This window comes from Oncorhynchus kisutch, linkage group LG30 (assembly GCF_002021735.2).
Source record: "Oncorhynchus kisutch isolate 150728-3 linkage group LG30, Okis_V2, whole genome shotgun sequence".
NCBI lineage: Eukaryota > Metazoa > Chordata > Actinopteri > Salmoniformes > Salmonidae > Oncorhynchus > Oncorhynchus kisutch.
Window position 1 is genome coordinate 18,338,786 of NC_034203.2, and position 24,590 is coordinate 18,363,375.

The 24,590-nt window shown below is 44.6% G+C and overlaps 3 protein-coding genes across 3 annotated transcripts; 1 reads left to right on the forward strand and 2 right to left on the reverse strand.

Moving 5' to 3' along the window:
• The first annotated feature begins 592 nt into the window (after positions 1–592).
• Positions 593–1,642, forward strand: crha (corticotropin releasing hormone a). The gene is made up of 2 exons (XM_020467026.2): positions 593–678; positions 1,083–1,642. The coding sequence occupies exon 2, from the start codon at positions 1,103–1,105 to the stop codon at positions 1,616–1,618; it is 516 nt and encodes a 171-aa protein (XP_020322615.1). The 5' UTR covers positions 593–678; positions 1,083–1,102; the 3' UTR covers positions 1,619–1,642.
• On the reverse strand, positions 909–17,939 carry trim55a (tripartite motif containing 55a). Its single transcript, XM_031810664.1, has 9 exons — positions 17,554–17,939; positions 17,030–17,205; positions 6,096–6,276; positions 5,653–5,748; positions 5,224–5,457; positions 4,906–4,928; positions 4,696–4,820; positions 4,065–4,456; positions 909–2,461 (listed from the first exon to the last, which is right to left on the reverse strand). Exons 1-9 carry the CDS (start codon positions 17,719–17,721, stop codon positions 2,366–2,368), a joined length of 1,491 nt encoding a protein of 496 aa, XP_031666524.1. The 5' UTR covers positions 17,722–17,939; the 3' UTR covers positions 909–2,365.
• A 656-nt stretch (positions 17,940–18,595) lies between these two features.
• Positions 18,596–23,895, reverse strand: LOC109874497 (dnaJ homolog subfamily C member 5-like). The gene is made up of 4 exons (XM_020466409.2): positions 23,785–23,895; positions 20,280–20,493; positions 19,954–20,125; positions 18,596–19,009 (listed from the first exon to the last, which is right to left on the reverse strand). Exons 1-4 carry the CDS (start codon positions 23,889–23,891, stop codon positions 18,924–18,926), a joined length of 579 nt encoding a protein of 192 aa, XP_020321998.1. The 5' UTR covers positions 23,892–23,895; the 3' UTR covers positions 18,596–18,923.
• Positions 23,896–24,590: the final 695 nt, after the last annotated feature.

Sequence of the window (24,590 nt, forward strand, 5' to 3'; positions counted from 1 at the left end):
AAAGGAGAAATGCTCACTAGCAGGAATGTAAACAAATTTGTGCACATAATTAAAGAGACATTTTCTTTTTGTGCACATGGAACATTTTTGGGATATTTTGTGTCTGCTCGTAGAAACATGTTGCATTTGTTCAGTATGTAATACTTTGCATCCACTTTGGAACAAACCGTATTGAGTCATTCAAAACTAATTCCTTGCTTTATGATGGGTAAAAATCGGTATCACAATGATGCTGGTGGTGGTGATAATGGTGGTGGTGAAGATGATGATTGCATTTTACTATTATCCCTGTACCACTGTCCATATCATTTTTTCATTCATTCAGGAGCAAGGCCACATCCATAGTTAGTTGAACAATGGCACTCTAGAAAACAACACATCCCAATTACTTTATGACTCATCTGATATTAACCCCATTCTGGGACCATTGTGGACTGAGGGATGCTCCCCATTCATATTCAGGTTTTGCCTTGACTTCTTTACATTAGCGCTTGCGCAGACCATCATGATTCATGTCAGAGCGTGATGATGGTCTCAGGTCTATGATATATAAGTCTTGTTTCGATGCTGTTTTGAAAACGCACTGTTGCAGGTTCATTGGAAGGCACAATTATTGTAGAAGAGATATCCTTTTCATAGCAACTTCACAGAAACATCTTCTGTCACAGTTAAACTCAGGTATTTGACAACCACTTGAATTTTTGGTTTAATTTAAGGAAATAGTTGTGGTGTTGTGTGCAGATAATTTAATTACTGATAGAAATGTAGCATATTTACCATAAAATGCAGTACTTAATACTTGTATACAGTATTGAATGATATTATTCGATGAGGTGGACATAGTTAACATAAAATGGAATTGAAAAGTAATTAAATAACATATTATAGTTAAATAAGCAATTACAACATAAGCAACCGCTTTTATTGTTTTCAATGCAAATAAAATACATGTAAAATACAAAATCAGTCTTTGCGGCATATGAAAATACAACTTTTTGTCAAAGGGACACTCCCAGCCTAGGCTAATTAACATGCATCTTCACTTTAATTATGATACAAATTAGCCTACATTTCATTCTCAGATTCCTCCCAATCTCCTGAGATGAAGGTGAATGTCTTCGTTTTCGCCGTGGCTCTACTTGGAGCCTTCCAACCTCGCTATGAATGTAGAGCTATTGAAACCCCCTGGGCGGTCCATCCATCCCACAATCTACAGGCAGAGCTGCAACAGCAACTCCCTATTCTTCTGCGACTAGGAGAGGAGTACTTAATTCGGCTAGACAACTCCAATCAAAATTCGCTCCAGTCCTCCTCGCCGAACACATCTCCTGGAGCTGCTGCGCCCTCAACAACGGTCAACAGGGCTTTACAACTTCAGCTCACGCAGCGCCTTCTGCAAGGTAAAGTCGGTGACATCAATCGGTTTCTGAACAGCTACGCTAACCAGATGGGTGATTCCATGGAAAGAGGAAAGAGGTCCGGGCCGGGCGAAGAGCCACCGATCTCTTTGGACCTGACGTTCCACCTGCTGAGGGAAGTTCTAGAAATGGCTCGAGCCGAGCAATTAGCACAGCAGGCAAATAGTAACCGAAAAATGATGGACATATTCGGGAAATGAAAGTGTTAGAAACACATTTGCCAAATAATTTGTTTACATCTTGCACAAAGTGTACGGTACTATTCCATTTCTGTATTACTCTTTAATTGGTTAACTTTCGTTATTTTATTTATCATGTGTATTTATTTAAACGAGAGCTGTAAAATCGAGTTATAATTCGCTGTATAGTTATTACATTGTTTGATGAGAAGCAAACATAGCCCGTTGACATGCTGATACTGAACAAATATCCTTTGTCTTAATTTATATTCAAGCATAACATGTTTTGTATATACTGTTAGTCACACATTCATCCTCTCTTTCTGATATTCCCTCTCATTGTACAACTGGTTAAAGTTTGATAATAAAATACAATATGAGCAACCAATCACATTTGTTGTGCAAGAGAACGTCTAATATTCATATTTGTAATAAAAAAATTGAAAAGTTACATTTATTGCTTGCTGTGTAGCCTAAATTGAGTGTATAAATACATTCTGGCTGTTCTTCTGACTGGCGCGGAAATCTATTGCGCAAAGGTGTGCCAAATTAAGCACAGCTTTCTCAAGTCAGAGATAAGCCCAATGACGTTTGTTTTCACAGTATGACGAATATACTGCAAGTGCTAGAGAGCATTTACAGATAAATTACAGTTATTCAACGGTAACAGAGTACTTATTTAAACCGTTCCTGCAGCAGGATGCTGACTCAATCAAGACAATGGAGTATTACAACAATTTCAGTATGGTCTTGAGGTAAAATGATAATCTACTTCTGGTTGTTCAGCCAAGAAAAGGAGAAGACGTGTTTGGGTCCATCTTTGTCATCTGTGTTTGGCTGAGTTGATCCCGATTCAGAGGACATCTGTGAAAAATAGAGCAAAACCATTAGATGTCCCTTGTGTCACTGAACTATTGCGAAGCTACTCAAATAATACATAGTAAATTGTTCAGAATGGCGATTCTAAATGGGATCAAAATACTCGCAATGTATATTGAACAAGTAAAGTCTTATTTGGACAGAATGAATACATATAAATATTTCTGATATCTATAAAATGTCGACATGTCCATGCAAATGAACTAAAACAAAGGACCAATTCTGACATTCTGAGTGGAAAATATAGTTTTTTTCATAATCCAAAGCACTAATTAACACAATTTTCATGAAGGAAATCAAATATTTTGTAGTCTAAAGAGCTACTATGAGATACGAAATACAAATTGACTCTAAAATATATATTTATCTCACCACACACATAGCCACCCACAACCACGTCCACATGATTTCCTGTATCAATCAACATGATGTGCTGAATTACCATAATCATACCGATACAATAACCTCAGAGTACACAATAGCAGACAGCAATTTGACCCGATAAAAGAACATTGCACTGAATTGAAGCATCTCATGTTTTCAATTTAAAGGTAACCTTTTAAGTGTTATAGATTGACTGCTTAAGTATTAGTCAGTGCCCAAAGGAAGAAATAAACATATCTGACCCAAAAGCTCAATAATTGTAGACTTTATCAGTCTCCAAAGCTGATGCAGTTCAATAAACAAAGCCGCAACTGTGACAAAGACAAATAATTCCTGTGAAGAAACAAAACAACCCAGCTTTATTTCTTCAGGATTATTAGAGTTCTTTTATGCAACATGAGGTGATGATTTTAGGTTATGCGCACACACACACACACACACACACACACACACACACACACACACACACACACACACACACACACACACACACACACACACACACACACACACACACACACACACACACACACACACACACACACACACACACACACACACAAAGACCCTTTATGATAATCGCCTCTATGAATCAGTAGGCCATCCAAGCCTATTTTTTTCCCTCTGGAATGAATGCAAACTGTTCCAGGTGGCTTTTCACTTCTAATTTGAATCCACCTGATTATGTTGGTGTGAACTATATGCTCATTCAAATTAGCACTCCACATGCAAATTAACTCAATGGTGATGACATGTAACAGAGTGGCTGATAATTATCCCAATGAAAACAGCAGCCTCCCCCTCCCTGCATCACCCCTCACACGCAGTGCCCCGGCAACCAGAGAGCAGGCAGGTGTCTCATCATTAAAGCCTCCTGCTGAGGTGAAAGCCCCTTCTGTAACACAGGCCAGGTTCCATGCAGGCTAACTCAGAGCTGAGCAGAGCACAGCTGCTTTAAACAATGACTGGAATATTTTGATACAGACTGGTTATTGACTGGTTTCAACAACAATTTTTTCCTCATACAGAGGACAGGAGATTAAAGTCAAGCAATATTCATTTTAGATTTTCTTTAGCGGACACTCCTGCTAGAATGGAGTTAGCCACGGCTCATGCATTGTTATTATTATATAATTTATTATGTTGAGACATTTACAGTAAATCTCCCGGCTAGGCTGTAGTGTGTCACAAATGTTTCTCTCACCTGTGTCGGTGGGTCTGCTGATGGGAAGTTGACCGGGGCTGTGTTTGGGAACTGAACTGGTGTTGTGTTTGAAGTTGGGAAGTAGACTGGGGTTGTGGCGCGGGCCTGTGCGCTGGCAGTTGGGGTTGGGTTTAAGGATGGGAATTGTACCGGGGTTGTTGCATGGACAGGGGCCTGTGGAGTGGCCAGTGTAGCGGTGTCACCTAGGGTTTCAGTAGGTCTCTGAGGCAGGGGTGGGGGTGATGTCAGCTGGGGCTTTGGAGGGTTGGCCCCAACCGTTGCCGCCACTGCAGCAGCAGGAGAGACATCTGTACGGGTCACCCCTTTCACTCCACTCACTTCTACTTCCTCTTCTCCATCTTCAAACTCAAACTCATCATCATCTTCATCATCTGAACAATAATTTGATTTCAAAATAAGATTGGTTTATATTGTATAACGGGAAAGTGCTTCTACTGAGTTTTTATTTGATCTTGTTCTTGTTATTTACTGTATGTCATCAGTTAACACAGTCTCTACGGCCCTGGAAGAAGTGATTTTGGTCACATTGTGAAAGAACATTGAAATGCCAAGGGAGGTGATGAGAGTGTACTGGCGGTGGTGTACTCATAATACTCATTATACTCCCTACCTTTCACAAAGTCTATGGTGTGCAGTGCCCTCCTCTCCCGCTCAAAGTTGGCTGCGTAGTGATCCATGTTGTCATAGCCACGCTCCACTTTGTCCAGGTTGGAGATGTTAGTGCCTGCAATGAGCCTGGTGGACAAAGGGAGATCAAAGGTACACTGTTCTACAGATCAGCCCTACAGACTAAAACTGGCAAACGGGTATGTGTACTCACTTTTGTAGAAGAGGCTTTGCAGTCTGTGGGAGCAAAGGTGAGAAAGGAATTATTTCTCAGAAAGCTCTGATGTGAAACATTAGAATACATTGCACAACATGTCTTCTGGGAAGAAATCTCTGAAGACATCTCAGAAGACAAGATGTTTGTAATAGCATGTTAACACTTTTTGATTTAGACATGGTACATAACTTTATATAATATTGATATGTCACTGATGCAGAATTTCAGATGCCTATTTTATGTGGTAGTAATTTGTTATCTTTGTAGATAAAGGCCATTCTTGTCCCTTCTGGACAAAAAAAAGTGTTTCATCACCTGCAGGAAAGTAGCCATCTCTGACTCCTCCATTGTCTGTATCCCTGTCTCCACGATCTTTGCCATGTTCTCCAGGTGCTCTCTATACTTCCTCATGAGGCCGTTTATATAGTCCAGTTTCTCCTGTTGCTCTGCGTTGATCTTCAGGGTCATGTCCCCTTTCCGCTCCTCCAAGATGGCATAAAGGTGATCAAAACTTTCACACACATTGGATTTCTGCCTCCTGCCATTCTCCTGGAAGACAGCCATGATTGTACTGTAAGGTCGAGGCGACAGAGAACTGGGTCATAGATATTGTCAGAAGTCAAAATTAGGGTGAGTAAAAATAAAGAATACATTTTTTACCATCAATATTATTGCAGTTTTATACAATGTGGAAATGCTGTTATAGATGAAACATAAGAAAGGAGAAAAGATTGAAGGCTTCACCTCAACGGTCTTACAGGTCTCATCCAGTTGACTCATGATGCCTTGAATCCTGTCGTTGTTCCCCACTAGCATGGCTATACAGTCAGTCAACTCAGTCTGAAACACACACACACAGAGGAGGTTCATCATTATTTTACAAAGAAGGACGTTGTATGTACCAACTCTGATACTCTGTTAATTTTTTAGAACCTAAAACCTAAAACCTAGAACCTAAAAGGGCTCTTCAGCTGTCCTCATAGCAGAACCATTTGAAGAACCCTTTTTGGTTCCAGGTAGAACTATTTTGGGTTCCATGTAGAACCCTCTGTGTAAAGGGTTTTTACATGGAACTCAAAAGGGTTCTACCTAGATTCTAGATAGAAAAAAAAATGCTAAGAGTTTATACCTGTAAAGCATCGTTATTAAAAAGAGATAGACAGTATAGGTAAAATAAATAAGTTAACCTTTTGCTTATTGAACACAGTGTTGATTGGGGCCACATCACAGTCTTTGTGGGCTCCGAACACCTTGCAGAGAGAGCAGGTGGGCACGCCACACGTCACACAGTAGATGTTTATCTTCTCATCCTCATGCTCCTCACACATGGGCTGGTCACACCTGGCAGGCTCAGGCTCAGGCTTGCTGCTGCAGATTGAACCAGAGGGCTACAGTACAGGTTACAGTCATACTTAGGGGACCCAGATTAATACACTCTTAGAAAAAAAATGAGTTTTACCTGGAACCAAAAAGGATTCTACCCGGAACCAAAAAGGGTTCTCCTATGGGGACAGCCGTGAACCCTTTTGGAACCCTTTTTTCTAAGAGTGTAACACTACACATTTGGCAAAAACTTCCCTGTGACCTTTTTAAAAACTCAACAGCCCTGGTTTAACCGAGTTAACCTGGGTTTGTGAGCGAGGAAGCTATACTGTTAAACAAGCACAGTAACGTCCGTCACACTGGAAAGTCACAAAAACGATGTCTTGGAGACTCAAAGACTAAGTGTCTCTCTTTAAGCCATAATAATGTCACTTAAAAGTAAATAAAACAATGTAGTACAGACAGACTTTCTCCTCGTGGAATGTTGGCAAGTCAGAATAGCCATTACTTTGTAATTTATGTTTATTTGGCAACCAAGAGTATGTTAACATTTGGAAGAACTGTTTTTAATAGTCCACTTGTGCTATGTAAATCATTGTTAATTGATTACCACACTGTTGGTACCCAGAGCAGTGCTTTTCACACCGATTCAAACAACGTGTCCATGTGAAAATGGTATTCATCTTGTCGCTGCAATATACTCAATAACATGACGTTGATTACGCAAAAATAGCAAGAGCAGATGACTTCTTTCCAGAGACTACCATTAATGTAGTTACAGTAAGTAAATTACATGTAGATACTGTAGATACATATTCTGTAGGGAGTCTACAGTGTATATTTAGTGACAGAAGTTGTATTTTGAAAACATACACCGCCGTTCAAAAGTTTGGGGTCACTTAGAAATGTCCTTGTTTTTGAAAGAAAAACACATTTTCTTGTCCATTAAAATAACATCAAATTGATCAGAAATACAGTGTAGACATTGTTAATGTTGTAAATGACTATTGTAGCTGGAAACGGGCTACAGAGGCCCATTTTCAGCAACCATCACTCCTGTGTTCCAATGGCACATTGTGTTAGCTAATCCAAGTTTATCAATTTATAAGTCTAGTTGATCATTAGAAAACCTTGATGCAATTATGTTAGCACAGCTGAAAACTGTCCTGATTAAAGAAGCAATAATACTGGCCTTCTTTAGACTAGTTGAGTATCTGGAGCATCAACATTTGTGGGTTCGATTACAGGCTCAAAATGGACAGAAACAAAGACTCTTTCTTCTGAAACTCATCAGTCTATTCTTGTTCTGAGAAATTAAGGCTATTCCATGCGAGAAACTGCCAAGAAACTGAAGATCTCGTACAATGCTGTGTACTACTCCCTTCACAGAACAGCGTAAACTGGCTCTAACCAGAATAGAAAGGGGGGCTAGGGTCAGTTTGTTATATCTGGTGTACTTCTCCTGTCTTATCCGGTGTCCTGTGTGAATTTAAGTATGCTCTCTCTAATTCTCTCTTTCTCTCTTTCTTTCTCTCTCTCGGAGGACCTGAACCCTAGGACCATGCCTCAGGACTACCTGGCATGATGACTCCTTGCTGTCCCCAGTCCACCTGGCTGTGCTGCTGCTCCAGTTTCAACTGTTCTGCCTGCGGCTATAGAATCCTTACCTGTTCACCGGACGTGCTACCTGCCCCAGACCTATTATTTGACCATGCTGGTCCTTTATGAACGTTTGAACATCTTGGCCATGTTCTGTTATAATCTCCACCCGGCACAGCCAGAAGAGGACTGGCTGGTTCCTCTCTAGGTTTCTTCCTAGGTTTTGGCCTTTCTATGGAGTTTTTCCTAGCCAACGTGCGTGCTTCAACACCTGCATTGCTTGCTGTTTGGGGTTTTAGGCTGGGTTTCTCTACAGCACTTTGAGATATCAGCTGATGTACGATTGGCTATATAAATACATTTGATTTGATTTGATTAGAGTGTCTAATGATGTCTTTCCAGAGACGTCATCAAGTCAAGGTATTGGAGTGGCCATCCCAAAGCCCTGACCTCAATCCTATAGAAAATTTGTGGGCAGAACTGAAAAAGCGTGTGCAAGGAGGCCTACAAACCTGACTCAGTTACATGTCACGCCCTGTCCTTATTATTTTGTGTTGTCTTTATTATTTTGGTCAGGCCAGGGTGTGAATTATGTGTTGGTTTTGTCTAGGCTTTTTTTCTAGGTTATGGGATTGTGGTTAGTGGAGTTGTCTAGAAAAGTCTATGGTTGCCTGGAGTGGTTCTCAATCAGAGGCAGGTGTTTATCGTTGTTTCTGATTGGGAGCCATATTTAGGCAGCCATATTCTTTAGGTATTTCGTGGGTGGTTGTTCATGTCTCTGTGTGTGTTAGCACAAGATAGACTCAGTCACTTTGGATTTTCTTTTTTCATTGTTTTGGAAGAGAAGAGAACGAGCGCCATTCTCCTTGCGGAGATGGTGCTAAATACATCAACACGGTCGGTCCCTGGGATTGGGCTGGCCAACACGATTCGTTTTGCTTGGAAGGAAAAGGAGTTGGAGCCTTTAGGACGGGAAACTTTTGGAAGGATAATATTGATGGGGATTCTAAAGCTGACGGTGAAGGACGTGTTTTGTTTCCAAGGCAACTCGTTGGAGGGAGCATACGATGTGGCACTATATACAGAGGAGAAACACGATGATATCCTGAGAAGGGCAAGAGCAGTGGGAGGCGAGAGGCCGATGAGCCACTATGAAATAACAAGCCTGGCGAAGAATAACTTTAGGGTTGTAACTGTCAACATTTACAACCCATACGTTAAGGATGAAGAGGTGAGGGCCTTTCTGGGGAGATACATGGATAACGTCTCCTCAGCAAGGCACCTCAAAGACTCCCTTGGGTTTTGGAATGGGAGGAGAGGCTTCCAGGCCCTCCTCAGAGAGGACCCAAAGGGACATGGTGGCTACCTCCATCCTCCTGCTATGTTCTCCCTAGGGGCTGACAGGGGGACGTTGTTTTATACACGTCAGCCCCCATTTTGCAGGCGCTGTATGGCCTACGGCCACATATTCGCCTCGTGCAGCACAAGAAAATGCAGATTTTGTGGATCTGAGGAACACGAGGCGAAGGATTGTGACAAGCCTAAGGCGTGCCACGGGTGTGGCTCGTCAGCACACCTGTGGCGGGGGTGCCCGGCTCGTCAGAGGTCATATGCGTCTGCGGCTGGGGGGGGAGCAGGAGCGGGGGATGGGGGAAGAAGAGGGGGGGAAGGAAGCAAGCCTCATGACCAGAGTACAGGTCCAGAGGGGAAGGCCGCAAGGAAGGAGGAGGAGCAAGAAGCGGCGGATGGAAGAGAGAAGGAAACGGAAGGCACGGGAGTAGGAGAACCAGGAAAAGCGGCGGAAGAAGGCAACCGAGTGGAGGAGCATGAGAGAGAAGAAAGCGAGGGAGGAGTGTTGGAGAAGGAGACGGTGGAAGAGCAAGTGGACTGGGGGGAAAGTGCCCTGGTGGAAGAGATGAGGGGTATGGTGGAGGAGCTGGTGGGGGGGGAGGGTGGTATCTCTCCACTACCGCCATCACCAAAGAAGAGAATGAAGAGGAGGGTGCGATTGGCCGACAGTGAGAGGGAGGGGATGGCCAAGAGAGTGATGGGGGTGGGAGAAACCTCTGGGTTGCTGCTGGTTTCCCCAGGCCCTCAACTTCTGTTGGGTGGGGACACACCTAACAAGACTCAGGACTGGGTACAGGAGGAGGTGGGGAGTTTTTTGTTTGGGGACTCAGCCTCCCCGATTTTTTTCCAATCCAGCTGCAGCACTGGGGAGGGGGAGGATTGTGGGGGTAGACCCAGGGTGCAGGGCACCCCGAGCCAAACACTATTCCTGCATCCTGGGTTGGTGAGATGGAGGAAGTGGGGGGGATGTCGGGAGTACGGATGGTGTTTTCACCGGTAGATATGGAGCAGGGGAGCATCGGGTGAGTCTCCTGTTTTTGTTTTTTTCTGTCTGGGTTTAGAATTTGAGTGTATTACATGTTTTTATTTGATTCTTTCATGGGGTCTAATTTTCCTTTTGTTACTTTAAATGTAAGGGGTTTAAGGGATTTTGTTAAGAGGAGGGCGGTTTTTAGTTATTTGGAGGGTGTGGGGTTTGATTTTTGTTTTTTACAGGAGGTTCACCTGAGGGATGGAGGGGATGTTAGTAGGTTTAAGAGGGAGTGGGACAAGGGGGAGTCGGTTTGGGGTATTGGGGGGGTGCACTCATCGGGGGTAGGGATTTTGTGTGGGCACAGGGAGGTAAAAGTGGAGGATTCTTTTGTGGTAATGCAGGGGAGGGTTATAGGGGTGGATGTCACGATAAGGGATTGTAAATTTAGATTAGTGGTGGTGTATGGGCCACAGGTGGTGGCAGACAGGAGGGAGATGGTGGACTGTCTGACGCCCCTGTGTGTCACAAATAGGAAATTAGTGATAGGGGGGGATTTTAATACAGATTTAGGAATAGGGGGGGATAGCAGTGCAGGCGCCATTACCAGGCTAATGGCTTGCCATGGTCTGGTTGATGGTGGTCTGCACACTACTCCGAAAATGGCCGGTCCTACATGGCGCAACTCCAGGGGGGTTGAGCGGAGGCTCGACTATATTTTTGTACCCAGGTCTTTGGGTAAGTTGTCTGGGCGGCTGTTGCCTGTTTTCTTTTCGGATCACGACGGGGTGCTCCTGCAGGTGGGGTCTCCAGTCTGCCTCTTTGGTAGGGGGTACTGGAAGTTAGATCGGGATGTGCTGGAGGAGCAGGCTTTTGTTGACAGGTTTTATGATTTCTTTTGGAGGCTTGAAGGCCTCCGGTCCATGTGCGAGGGGGTGTTAGAGTGGTGGGAATTAGTTAAGGTGAGGATTAGGGCTTTTATAATAGGGTATTGCAAGAGGAAAAAAAGGGAGGAGAGGAGGGAGGTGGATCGTATCCAAAGGTTAATTGAACTCGAGTATGAGGCAGGCAACCTCGGCGGGTCGTTTGACTGGGAGAGATCCGCTACCCTAAAGGCGCAGCTCAGGGAGTTGCAGGAGCGGAAGGCTCGAGCTTTCCTGGAGCGTGCGCATAGTGGCTTTCTAGAACACAATGAGACTTGTTCCGCTATGTTCTTTAAGTCGGTTAGGGCCAGACAGAGTAGGAAGGTAATGCATGGCATTAGGGAAGAAAATGGTAGTATAGTTAGAGAACCAGAGGATATGGTCAGGGTGACAACTGATCATTTCCAAGGTTTATTTAAGGAAAGGGAAATAGATGTAGAGCAGGGAAATGTGTTTTTAGAACACTTGTCCAGGCGGTTGCCGGAGGACATTAGAGAAGTGATGGAGGCCCAGATTTCACTAGAAGAGGTTGAGAGCGCTCTTAGGAGGATGGGAAAAGGGAAGGTGCCTGGGATGGATGGGCTGCCGGCTGAGTTTTATCTCAAGTTTTGGGGTATACTTGGACCAGTGGTCCTCGAAGTCTTGAAGGCCATCCTTGAGACGGGGGTCCCGGGGGGATCAATGGCTGTTGGTGTGCTGTCACTTTTATATAAGAAGGGGGAAGTAACAGACCTTGGCAACTGGCGGCCATTGACCATGCTGTGCGTAGATTACAAGCTACTTGCAAAGGTTTTAGCAGACCGGTTGCGCACAGCCCTTCCCTACGTCGTTCATGAGGATCAGACGTGCGGGGTAGAGGGCCGCTCTATTAGATGGAACCTACAGTTAATCAGGGACTCCATCGCTTGGGTTGAAGATAGAGGACTGCCTTTAATGGTAGCAGCGCTAGATCAGGCGAAAGCCTTTGATCGCGTGAATAGATCCTTTTTATTCAGAGTGTTAGGTCGATTAGGATTTGGGGAGAAGTTCATAGGATGGATTCGTACATTATATGTCGGAGCGGGGTGCCGAGTTAGTGTAAATAGTCACTTGGGTGACGTTTTTGACCTCTCGTCTGGGGTCAGGCAGGGGTGCCCACTCTCGGCTCTCCTCTTCGTTCTGTACATGGAGCCTCTGGGGGCTGCCATTAGGGCAGACACAGGGGTGGAAGGCTTGTTGATCCCTGGAAGTGGTGGGCTGCGTGTTAAGATGACGCAGTACGCCGACGACACTTCCTTGCTGCTGTGCAAGGACTCGTGCCTGACAAGGTCCCTTGCCATCTTTGGGGATTTCACCCGAGCGTCGGGAGCGGTTCTGAACCATGCAAAGTCTTCCGTCAAGTTTTTCGGTAGATGGCGCGGTAGAACGGATGTGCCCGGGGGGTTATCTCTCTGTGAGGGGGCCCTGAGGATTCTCGGGGTCCATTTTGAGACCTCCGGCTCAGCGACGCTGAACTGGAACATGCGTATCGCAGTGGTACAGAGGAAGCTAGCAATGTGGAAGGCTAGGTATTTGTCTTTTATGGGTAAAGTCCTGGTCCTAAAGGTGGATGTGTTGCCGTCTCTTTTGTATTTGGCGTACATCTACCCATTGCCGGCTTGTCTGAGGAGGCCTCTAGTGAGGCTTGTGTTTCAGTTCATGTGGAGTGGCAGGTGCGAGTGGGTCGCCAGGGCGCGCATGATCTGTCCCATCGGGGAGGGAGGTAGGGGGGGTACCACATTTCCCCCTCAAGCTGGACACAATTTTTGTTTCTTTCTTGTTAACGGAGCTTGCTCATCCAGTGATACACCCATCCGGTTACCTCCTGCGGGTGTTCTTCTCATATCAGGCGAGAAGCATAATGGTGTGGTCTAACACGGGTCCTCGGGCAGAACAGCTGCCGTGGCACTTTGGTCATGCGGCCAAGTGGCTGCGTGCGCACCCTGAGGTTGAAGTTGCCCGAGTAGGTTTAGATCACAGGCACCTGTACGAGGAGGCCAGAAAGGCAGGGAGTCCGGTGCCTGTAGTGGGCATCTCGGAAGTGGTCTGGGAGGGAGTGCAGACGCGGGGTCTGGACAACAGGCTCAAGGACCTGAATTGGTTGAGCCTCCATAGGTGCTTGCCGGTACGTTCCATCATGTACCGGTATAGTTTGGTGCAATCCCCCACCTGTCCAAGATCCTCTTGTGGCAGGGAGGAGACTGTGCGCCATGTCTTTTGGGACTGTGCCTTTGCCGGAGTAGTATGGTCTAGGGCACGGGTGTTGTTAGGTTTGGTAAGGGGGGATTTTGTATTGACGTGGGCCAGGTTAGAGAGAGGTGTAGGGAGAGCGAGAGGGACGGATAGGGACAGGTTTCTGCTCTGGCTTCTCATGAGTCTCTTTAAACGGGGGCTGTGGGAAGCCAGGCAGAACATGGTGAAGACAGGGAGAGATTGGGGGGTGGAAGGGATAGTGAGGAGGGTGGAAGGAGATTTGAGGGGGAGGATGAAGAGGGAGGAGAGGAAGTGGGGGCAGCATGCTGCTCGGGAGAGGTGGAAGGGGGGTTTAGGGCTGGGTGTCATTTAGATTTGTAAGGGGATAGATTAGGGATGGGGAGATAGGGAAAGGTATTTTGTAGGGTGACGGGAGGGAAGATGCTCCCCTGAGGTTTTGTTTGGGGTTTATGATTAGTTAAATTAAAATACCATTATTTGAGTATGTATGAAAATTATGAGTTGTAAAGAATGAATGGTATTGAAGATAATAAATTATTTTTTATAAAAAATTAAAAAAAAGATAGGGCTGTTTTGGTTTTTCACGTTTATTGTTTTGTATATTGTTTGTATTTTCATCTTTATTAAAGATGTTTACAAATAACCATGCTGCATTTTGGTCCTCTTCTCCTTCGACAGAAGAAAACCGTAACAGAATCACCCACCACAACAGGACCAATCGGCGTGGTGACGGGCAGCGGCAGCAGGAGCAGCGAAATACAGATTTCTGGACATGGGAGGAAATCTTGGACGGTAAAGGACCCTGGGCACAGCCAGGAGAATATCGCCACCCCAAAGAAGAGCTGGAGGGGGCAAAGGCGGAGAGGTGCTGGTATGAGGAGGCAGCATGGCGACGCGGATGGAAGCCCGAGAGTCAGCCCCAAAAATGTCTTGGGGGGCACACAGGGAGTATGGCGAAACCAGGTAGGAGACCTGCGCCAACTTCCTGTGCTTACCGGGGGGCTGGAGAGACCGGGCAGGCACCGTGTTATGCTGTGGTGCGCACAGTGTCTCCAGTGCGGGTGCATAGCCCAGTGCGGTACATACCAGCTCCTCGTATCGGCCGGGCTAGAGTGGGCATCGAGCCAAGTGTAATGAAGGCTTACATGGCACCAGCCTTACGCACGGTGTCCCCGGTTCGCCTGCATAGCCCAGTGCGGGCTATTCCACCTCGCCACACTGGCAGGGCGACCGGGAGAATTCAACCAGGTAAGGTTGGGCAGGCTCGGTGCTCAAGAGCTCCAGTGCGCCTGCACGGTTCGGTCTATCCAGTACCACCTCCACGCAGCAGCCCTCCGGTGGCAGCTCCCCGCACCAGGCTTCCTGTGCGTGTCCTCGGCCCAGTACCACCAGTGCCAGCACCACGCATCAGGCCTACGGTGCACCTCGCCTGTCCAGCGCTGCCGGAGTCTCCCGCCTGTCCAGCGCTGCCAGAGTCTCCCGCCTGTCCAGCGCTGCCGCCAGTCTGCAAGGAGCCGCCAGAACCGCCAGTCTGCAAGGAGCCGCCAGAACCGCCAGTCTGCAAGGAGCCGCCAGAACCGCCAGTCTGCAAGGAGCCGCCAGAACCGCCAGTCTGCAAGGAGCCGCCAGAACCGCCAGTCTGCAAGGAGCCGCCAGAACCGCCAGTCTGCAAGGAGCCGCCAGTCTGTAAGGAGCCGCCAGAGCCATCAACCTGCCCGAGCTTCCCCTCAGTCCCGAGCTTCCCCTCAGTCCCGAGCTACCCCTCAGTCCCGAGCTGCCCCTCAATCCAGTGGGGCCCTTGGTTAAGGTTAGTAGGCCAAGGTCGGCGGCGAGGGTCGCCAATCTAAGGACGCAAAGTAAGCAGACTAGGACTGTGTTGAAGTGGGGTCCACGTCCCGTGCCAGAGCCGCCACCGTGGACAGACGCCCACCCAGACCCTCTCCTATTGGGGGGGGGGGGGGGTACTGTCACGCCCTGGCCTTAGTATTTTGTGTTGTCTTTATTATTTTGGTCAGGCCAGGGTGTGACATGGGTGAATTATGTGTTGGTTTTGTCTAGGCTTTTTTTCTAGGTTATGGGTTTGTGGTTAGTGGAGTTGTCTAGAAAAGTCTATGGTTGCCTGGAGTGGTTCTCAATCAGAGGCAGGTGTTTATCGTTGTCTCTGATTGGGAACCATATTTAGGCAGCCATATTCTTTGAGTATTTCGTGGGTGATTGTTCCTGTCTCTGTGTTTGTTTGCACCAGATAGGGCTGTTTCGGTTTTTCTCGGTTATTGTTTTTGTATATTGTTCGTATTTTCATATTTTATTAAAGATGCTTACAAATAACCACGCTGCATTTTGGTCCTCTCCTTCGACAGAAGAAAACCGTAACATTACACCAGCTCTGTCAGGAGGAATTGGCCAAAATTCACCCAACTTATTGTGGGAAGCTTGTGGAAGGCTACCTGAAACGTTTGACCCAAGTTAAACAATTTAAAGGCAATGCTACCAAATACTGATTGAGTCTATGTAAACTTCTGACCCACTAGGAATGTGATGAAAGAAATATAAGCTGAAAGAAATATAAGCTGAAATAAATAATTCTCTCTGCTATTATTCTGACATTTCACATTCTTAAAATGAAGTGGTGATCCTAACTGACCTAAAACAGGGATTTTGTACTAGGATTAAATGTCAGGAATTGTGAAACTGAGTTTAAATGTATTTGGCTAAGTTGTATGTAAACTTCCGACTTCAACTGTATATGGCACAGTTGTCATTTTTTTTGGTCCTTCAATGAAACTGGTCGGCTTATTTATTACGATTTTATGGTCTTTAATGCAGGGCCGACAGTTCAATACTTTTTCCTCCTTCCACTTTCCTCTTCCATTTTTGCCCTAATGCTGCAATTAGTTACTTGTAATTTTGGGTAGAGCAGACATTTCCATATGTTAACTGCATGTGTGACTTAACTCCACCAGTCCTATTCATGATATCATTTACAAAGATTGTTCCTTTAAAAAAAAAAACGGAATAAAAAATGAATGCTTAAAAAAAAAAAATTGTCTTGAGTTTAACCACAATATTTGTTGTATTATTTGTTGTTTTTTTTTCTTCTGGTGGATTAAACTGAAATGGCCCATTCTTTGATACACAGGGGAAACTGTTGAGCGTGAACCCCAGCAGCGTTGCAGTTCTTGACGCAAACCGGTACACCTGGCACCTACTACCAGGCACGTAGAACATTTGTCTTGCCCATTCACCCTCTGAATAGCACAAATACACAATCCATGTCTCAATTGTCTCAAGGCTTAAACTCTTAACCTGTTTCCTCCCCTTCCTCTACACTTATTGAAGTGAATTTTAACAAGTGACATCAATAAGGGATCACAGTTTTCACCTGGATTCAGATATGTTATGGAAAGAGCAGGTGTTAATGTTTTATACATTCTGTATATTCTCCTTTCATTTTCCATTTCCCATCAGTAGTATTCAGATTCATTCTATATGTTTTGGATAATATGTAGTCTTCTTGAAGCCCAGATTTGTTGGTGTGGGGGGTTTCTGTATGTCTAATGGGCCAGACATACATGGGACTACTGAGTGCCTTTGACTAGATTGTCTGCCGCAATCATTTTAAATAGGCCTGTAGTGTCTAACCTTGAGGACTCCTGTATATTACAATGATATTCTGCCTGTTTTAGGCCCATTGTCTTCTCTTATTAGGCCTTTATTTCCTCACCTTGAGGACTCCTGTTCCTGTTTGTACATATCAATGATGTTCTCCACCAGCAGGTTCCTCTGGAGGCCATAGACACCATGCCTGTCCAGGACCACCTCATGTCTGCAGGATGGGCAACGGAAACGCCCCCCTGAAGTCACAGTGGTTCCTCTGGTCGATAGATAAGGGTTTGAGGCCTACACAGATCAGGACAGCAGTAATGGTGTTAGATAAAGCCGGTCATGGATTTAAAAAAATATAGGCCTACTGTTGTCTGATATAGGTGAGTAGTATTTGCATTGGTTACTGAACTTGTGTGTTAGGTGAATCTGGAAATGGCATGGTTTCAATAGGTATACATGATGACAAAACACTTTTTGTTTCTTTTTAACATGACCAAATAAGTGGTAAATAAACAGTGACAATTGAAAGATGAGCAATACCTTCACTACCTTCACTATAATTGTTTTGTAGCTTTACATAGCCTATCAAGAGAACAGTAAAGGTTAAAAGTGAAAAGTTCAGCTGTATAATAACCAACCTACCTGGAAAATATCTTGGGCACATTTTCGACAAAGGTTGTGTTGACAAGGGAGAATGACCACCGGTTTGGTAAACATCTCCAAACAGATAGGGCAAATGAGCTGTTTCTCCAAGCTGTCCATGGTGCTGTCTTGCTTTGTGGAATGTGAATACCCCAGAGAGATACTCATTGCACAGTTGAAAAACAAAAACACTACTGGTCTTTAGGGACACCAACAAATGGTCCCCCAATGGTCCCCCAATCCCTAAAGAACTAACTTGGCAAATATCAAAGATGTCTACTCCTTTTGAACAATGCAGAGTCACTGGGCCTGCTCAGGCGCTCGTTGCTGTCCTCAGTGTTTCTTCTAACGGATCGCGTTGCTCCCTAGCTGGCAATCCACTGAGTGTCACAGGCTGTTTTTAGAAACCCCCACGTCAATGGTTGTCATGCTTACTTGCCCATATATGAAAATGTCATGAGAAGGGTTAGGGAGTCCAGCTGTTACCACCTCTGAAACAGAAAGGGGTAGGCCCATACCTCCACTAAACAGAGTAGGCTGAAATAGCCGCTAGCCGCTGATCTTGCGTCAGTTTTGCATTTCCCCCACTAATGGATAAGGTTAGGATTGGGGGAGGGGGAAATGATCCTAGAGCTGTGTCTAGACTTCACTCCGGGTGGAGCCTTTCTAACAAACATAGGCAAGTCCCTGCTTTGACTGTTGATTAGCGGACTTAATTTTATGTTTAGAGTTGTCAATCTCTAAAAATTGCACTATAATGCAAGAATGCTTTTGTAGAAAACATGCAAGTTAGCCTACATCTGCAAAATGTTGAAAGACTCCAGTCCACCTCCCAATGACAAACATGATCTATTGCGGAACAAATGAAGGAATTACACTACGCTGACACTGTAAGTAATGCCGCAGTCCCACATTGACTCAGAACCTTTCCTCAGGATGAAGACTTAAAACAAATATATACCACACTCATACCAAAATAATCCAATACCATTTCATGTTGACTGTATAGATAGATAAAATCATACATTTAATTTTAACAAAATACATTAGTTGTATTTTATACATACACGTAATCTTTCCACACTGAGCTGTCTGCAGTCTACTGTAGGTGACAAGTAAAACAATGCCCTCCAGAGTGTTTAGTTCAGTGAATGGGAGATGATGGATTGGTTTTGCAGGGGATCAATGACATCAACTACATCCAATGAAAACCCCAAAACTGAAATGAAGAAAAGTGAATAAAGACAACCAAAAGCAGTGATTTTCAGACAATGCAGTTGGGTTTGAGTGTGGGAACAGCCATTGACATAGAAATAGGCTGTGTAGTGTTTATGTAGTCTAGTGCCGCTACTGTTTATAGACATCCAGGTTCAGGTGTAGCTTCGGTGCCCATCCCCAATCAACTGTGTCTTCTCACTGGCATTAGTTGGCTGGTGCACAACTGGAGTGTCCACATCTAGGATTAAACAACAGTGTGAATAATGACACAGAGAATCTCTACAATATCAGATGATCAGCATAGATACATTCGTCCTTCTTATTGTGGTATTTTCTCTCATTCTGTTCAGGGACACATTGATGTTAAACTATTTAACGGTATGTTTTTGTTTGTTGTTTGCAGAAGATGTAAAGGTATGTTTAGAAATGATTTGTTCATCTATTATTTTCCTAAGAGGTTATAGGAAATGGTTCTGACTGGCACAAGAAGGATGTATCGCATCAACACAAATCTAGCACATCTACTTGTTGTTGAAACTGCGGGGAGACATTTACACATTGTACATAATTACTCCTTAACTTCCCATAATTGATGAGTTGCCCAAAAACAATTAGCTATTTATCCTGGCTACACTGCTTCCCATACATTTTTGAACATGTAATGAACTAACATTCACAGTGAGAATTGTAATTTTTAAACAGAGATTTTTTCTCTATCAGCTGTACCTAAATGGATGTTATATGAATATTGTGCTGTTGAAATTGTAGCGGCAAGGGTAGCTATGAGTTTCTTAAGTCTGGTCATACATTGTTGTGTATGTGGGCGGCAGTCATGAACTTTCACTTCCCTCCATGATGGTGTAAAGTAAGCTCACCTTACCATGTGGGCATTGGTCATCAGTTCCTTCTTGTGAAGTGTGTTAGTGGTGTAACGGGACCATCTGTCTGCTGGTGCTTGCAAGCAGTACACTTTAACTATATGAGTTGTTGTTCCCTTTGCCCCTTGCCCTCCTCAAGTGTGAAATGCTTGTGTGTGTGAGCCTGTGTGTGCTTATGAGTGTGTGTGTGTGTGTGTGTGTGTGTGTGTGTGTGTGTGTGTGTGTGTGTGTGTGTGTGTGTGTGTGTGTGTGTGTGTGTGTGTGCGTGTGTGTGTGTGTGCCCTCACTGAGTGTGTCCCCTCACCAGTCTCCATGTCGTATTGGATCTCCTCCTCCAGGTCTTCAGGGGAGACATAGCTGTCTGTTCCCTCTCCAGGAGGCATGGGCTTCAGCTTCCCACAGCAGCAGTTACAGCAGCAGCACAGGCAGAAGCAGCAGTAGCACCCCGTTATCACGCCACACAGGGCAAAGAAACCCTGACAGGAGAGAGATATAGGTTAACACAAGACAAAGAAACCAACATGCAATCATCAACTAATGCACACACAGACGTACACACAGCCAACCACACACACATGCAGGGACTCACAGCAAATCATCCAGGGACTCTGTATGATTGTGACGGCTCACCTTAGCCCACCAGGTAGAGAGCATGAAGTAAGTGTTGACATTCTCCTCTCCGAACTGCTGGGCCACGTAAAGGCCAAGGGAGCCGTAGCTGTCATAGATGTTTCTCTTTGTGATGTCTGACAGAATGGAATTTGCGCTATTGAGCTCCTTGAATTTCTCTGCCGTCTCTGGGTTGTCAGGGTTCTTGTCCGGGTGGTATCTCAGAGCTAATTTTCTGAAAGGCGTTCAAAAGTAAATCAATAAACACACAATAATATCAAAAATCAGGGTAGAAAATGGACAGCAGAACTTGGTGAACCTCTCGCTTGTGGTTTCAGAAACTGGATGAGAGATAATGTGCAAAGATAAAGGTTGTATTGTCTGTTGGCTGGTATTTCATTGACATATCTAGACACACCCTTGTTTGTATAGGTTAGTTAATGTACCATTTGATCAGCTCTGCTGGAGCTAAGTCCACTGCCCCATCTAGTGTCTGGCAGAAGACAACAGAGAGGAGATGTGGTGTCTGATGAGTTGAGCAAACATGCTCTGAAAATATATATATTTTGTATTATAAACTACTTCAGAGATAGTGATGTTCATAAAAATGGCTAATTCATTCAAGATACTGAATGAATACAGTTCAGAGAATATAAAACATGAATATCATTAGGGGTTATTCGTGTCTGCATTTAATAATATCATGTCAGGTACCATTTACAACAAAATAGGTCATAGGGGCATAACACATCCACTCCTCTATGTATTTATTTGGACAGTGAAGATAAAACGTTTAATTTGGCTCTATACTCCAGCATTTTGGATTTGAGATCAAATGTTTTTTATGAAGCGACATCACAGAATGTCACCTTTTATTTGAGAGTATGTTCATACATATCTGTTTACCGTTTAGAAATGGAAGAACTTTATGTATCTAGACCCCAATTTGAAGTTGTCATAAGTATTTGAACAAATTCACTTAGTGTACTACATTTAGTTGAAAGTGTAGTATTTGGTTCCATATTCCTAGCACTGCAATGGAAAATGTGATTCTTCCTGGTACGAGTGTCTACAGTATAACATAATATCTTCCCAACATCTCATGTGGAATACAGTATATGATACCTATAAACTGAGTGTACAAAACATTACGAACACCTTCCTAATATTCAGTTGCAACCCCCTTTTGCCCTAAGAACAGCCTCAATTCGTCGGGGCATGGACTTTACAAGGTGTCGACAGCATTCCACAGGGAAGCTGGCCCATGTTGACTCCAATGAGTGTGTGTGTGTGTATGTGTGTGTGTGTGTGAACACTGTTGTGTCAAGTTGGCTGGATGCCCTTTGGGTGGTGGACCATTCTTGATACACACGGGAAACTGTTGAGCGTGAAAAACCCAGCAGCATTGCAATTATTGTCACAAACCGTTGCGCCTGGCACCTACTCCCAAAATCTATTCAATGGTGCTTACATATTGTTGTCTATGCACATTCACACAATCCATGTATATTGTCTCAGGGCTTAAAAATCCTTCTTTAATCTGTCTCCTCCTCTTAATCTACATTGATTGAAGAGGATTTAATAAGTGACATCAATAAGGGATCATAGATTTCACCTGGATTCACCTGGTCAGTCTGTCATGGAAAGAGCATATGTTCTTAATACTAAACTATCACTGGTGTAGATGTGATAGTTTATTGGGTACACCCTAGGTTGGACCCCCCTTTGCCTCCAGAACATCCTGAATTCTTTGGGGGTTGGAAAAGTTTCTCAATTGGTATCTAGGGACCTAACGTTTGCCAGGAATACATGAACCACACCATTACATCACCGCCACCAGCCTGTACCGTTAACATCAGGCAGGATGGGGCCATGGACTTATGCAGTTTACGCCAAATCCTGACTCTGCCATCAGCTTGACGCAACAGGAAATGGGATTCGTCGGACCAGGCAATGTTTTTCCACTCCTCAATTCTCCAGTGTTGGTGAGCGCGTGCCCACTGGAGCCACCTCTTCTTGTTTTCATCTGATAGGAATGGATCCCAGTGTGGTCGTCTGCTTCAGTAGGCCATCTTCGACAAGGACCGGTAAGTTGTGCGCTTCGAGATGCTGTTCTGCACACCACTGTTGTACTGCGCTGTTATTTGCCTGTTTGTGGCCTGCTTGTTATCTTGCACGATTCTTGCCATTCTTCTTCGAGCTCTCATCACCAAGTTGTATTTGCCCAACAGGACTGCAGTTGACTGGATATTTTTTGTTCATCGCACAATTCTCTGTAAACCCTAGACACTGTCGTGCGATAAAAGTCCAGGAGGCAGGACGTTTCTGAGATAATGGAAGCAGCACGCCTGGCACCGATGATCATACCACGCTCAAAGTCGCTTAGGTCACTCATCTTGCCCATTTGAATGTTCAATCTTACAGAAACTGAATGCTTGTCTGCCTGCTTTGTATAGCAAGCCACAGCCATGTGACTCACTGTCTGTAGAAGCTAACCATTTTCGTGAACAGGGTGGTGTACCTAATACACTGGCAACGGAGTGTCGATGTCATAGTGATAGATAGAGATGTGATAGATAGTGATTGTGGACTACAGGAAAAGGAGGGCCGAACACGCCCCCATTCACATCGACGGGGCTGTAGTGGATCGGGTCGAGAGTTTCAAGTTCCTTGGCGTCCACATCACCAACAAACTATCATGGTCCAAACACACCAAGACAGTCGTGAAGATGGCACAACAACACCTTTTCCCCCTAAGGAGACTGAAAAGATTTGGCATGGGTCCCCAGATCCTCAAAAAGTTCTACAGCTGCACCATCGAGAGCATTCTGACCGGTTGCATCACCACCTGGTATGGCAACTGCTCGGCATCCGACCATAAGGCGCTACCCAGGGTAGTAAGTACGGCCCAGTACATCGCTGGGGCCAATCTTCCTGCCATCTAGGACCTATATACTAGGCAGTGTCAGAGGAAGGCTCATTAAATTGTCAAAGACTACAGCCACCCTAGTCATAGACTGTTCTTTCTGCTACCGCACGGCAAGTGTTACCGGAGCGCCAATTCTAGGTCCAAAAGGTTCCTTAACAGCTTTTACCCCCAAGCCATAAGACCGCTGAACAATTAATCAAATGGCTACCCAGACTATTTAATTACCCTAACCCCCATAGTCACTTTACCCGTACCTACATGTACAAATTACCTTGACTAACCTGTAACCCCGCACAATGACTCGGTACCGGTACCCCCTGTATATAGCCCCGTTATTGTTATTTTATTGTGTTACTTTTTATTTTATTCTTTACGTTTGTTTATTTAGTAAATATTTTCTTCATTGTTGGTTAAAGGCTTGTAAGTAAGCATTTCATTTTAAGGTCTACACCTGTTGTATTTGACGCATGTGACAAATGTTATTTTATTTTATTCTTAATTAATGCTTTGTACAGTCAGTGTAGATGTGATAGATAGATAGATAGATAGATAGATAGATCAATGTGAACTGCTGATGCCTTTGTTGTCAATTCCCACCTGTAGGACTTCTTGATGTCATCTTGGTTACAGCCTTTCTCTAGCACCAGAACTTGATACAGAGACTCTCCCGAGGTGGACAGGGAGCGCTGCCTTGGTTCAGACATCCTACAACCATTTACCTGCTGGAGAAAGAGGGTCAATTAGATTCAAACCAATACAACTATTAAAAAAATACACTCAGTCAAACCATGTAACTCTTACTTGACAGCAAAGAAATGCACAATCAAGAAATTATCATCCAAAGGTACAAAATAGATACCTGGCTTCCTTGTTCTAATATTATGCTGCAGTAGCCATCTTACTTCTTTACAGTATTATAGTCCTCAGTTAAAGTCCTCTGTCTACCTGGTGAGGTGTATGGTAATGATGGAGTTGCAGTGGACTGCTAGCTACTGTTTGTGAGACTAAACCTGAGACGCAGTGAAATAAAACCTTCAGAAACAAGCAGGCTTGAGTTTCACAGGCCACCAATGGGCCTGCTATACACTCCTGTGTAGCCTTGATCAGGTTTCAGCCAACACAGTCTGCTGCTTGAATTGTGTGACTGAATGTAGGCTTGAAAACTCCTGGGTAGGGGTCTGAGAAAACAGAGGGCAAGATGCTGGAGAGGGCTCTTCTTTAGAATCACTATGACTAGGGACTGGGGGCCGAGAATCAATATGGAGAGAGTACTTCATGGTTTCTGTATCTGGTTGATAAAACAAGAGGTTTATGTTGACATGAAGTTCACATGACAGATTTACCTTTCAAGTTATCATCTCAAGTTGAACAGGTGTTTTGACCTAGATCACACCATCAAGTGA

Bases quoted from the DNA above. Each gene is read 5' to 3' on its own strand.
- crha (XM_020467026.2), top strand. From the start codon at position 1,103: ATGAAGGTGAATGTCTTCGTTTTCGCCGTGGCTCTACTTGGAGCCTTC.
- trim55a (XM_031810664.1), bottom strand. From the start codon at position 17,721: ATGAGTATCTCTCTGGGGTATTCACATTCCACAAAGCAAGACAGCACC. The intron at 4,821-4,905 runs GTGAGTACACAT...TTTGTCCACCAG, and splicing joins GCAAAGCCTCTTCTACAAAA to GCTCATTGCAGGCACTAACA. The intron at 2,462-4,064 runs GTGAGAGAAACA...TATTTTTCACAG, and splicing joins CAGCAGACCCACCGACACAG to ATGTCCTCTGAATCGGGATC.
- LOC109874497 (XM_020466409.2), bottom strand. From the start codon at position 23,891: ATGTCTGAACCAAGGCAGCGCTCCCTGTCCACCTCGGGAGAGTCTCTG. The intron at 20,494-23,784 runs GTGGGAATTGAC...AACGCCTTTCAG, and splicing joins GACATCAAGAAGTCCTACAG to AAAATTAGCTCTGAGATACC. The intron at 20,126-20,279 runs GTGAGCCGTCAC...CTCTCCTGTCAG, and splicing joins TCTCTACCTGGTGGGCTAAG to GGTTTCTTTGCCCTGTGTGG.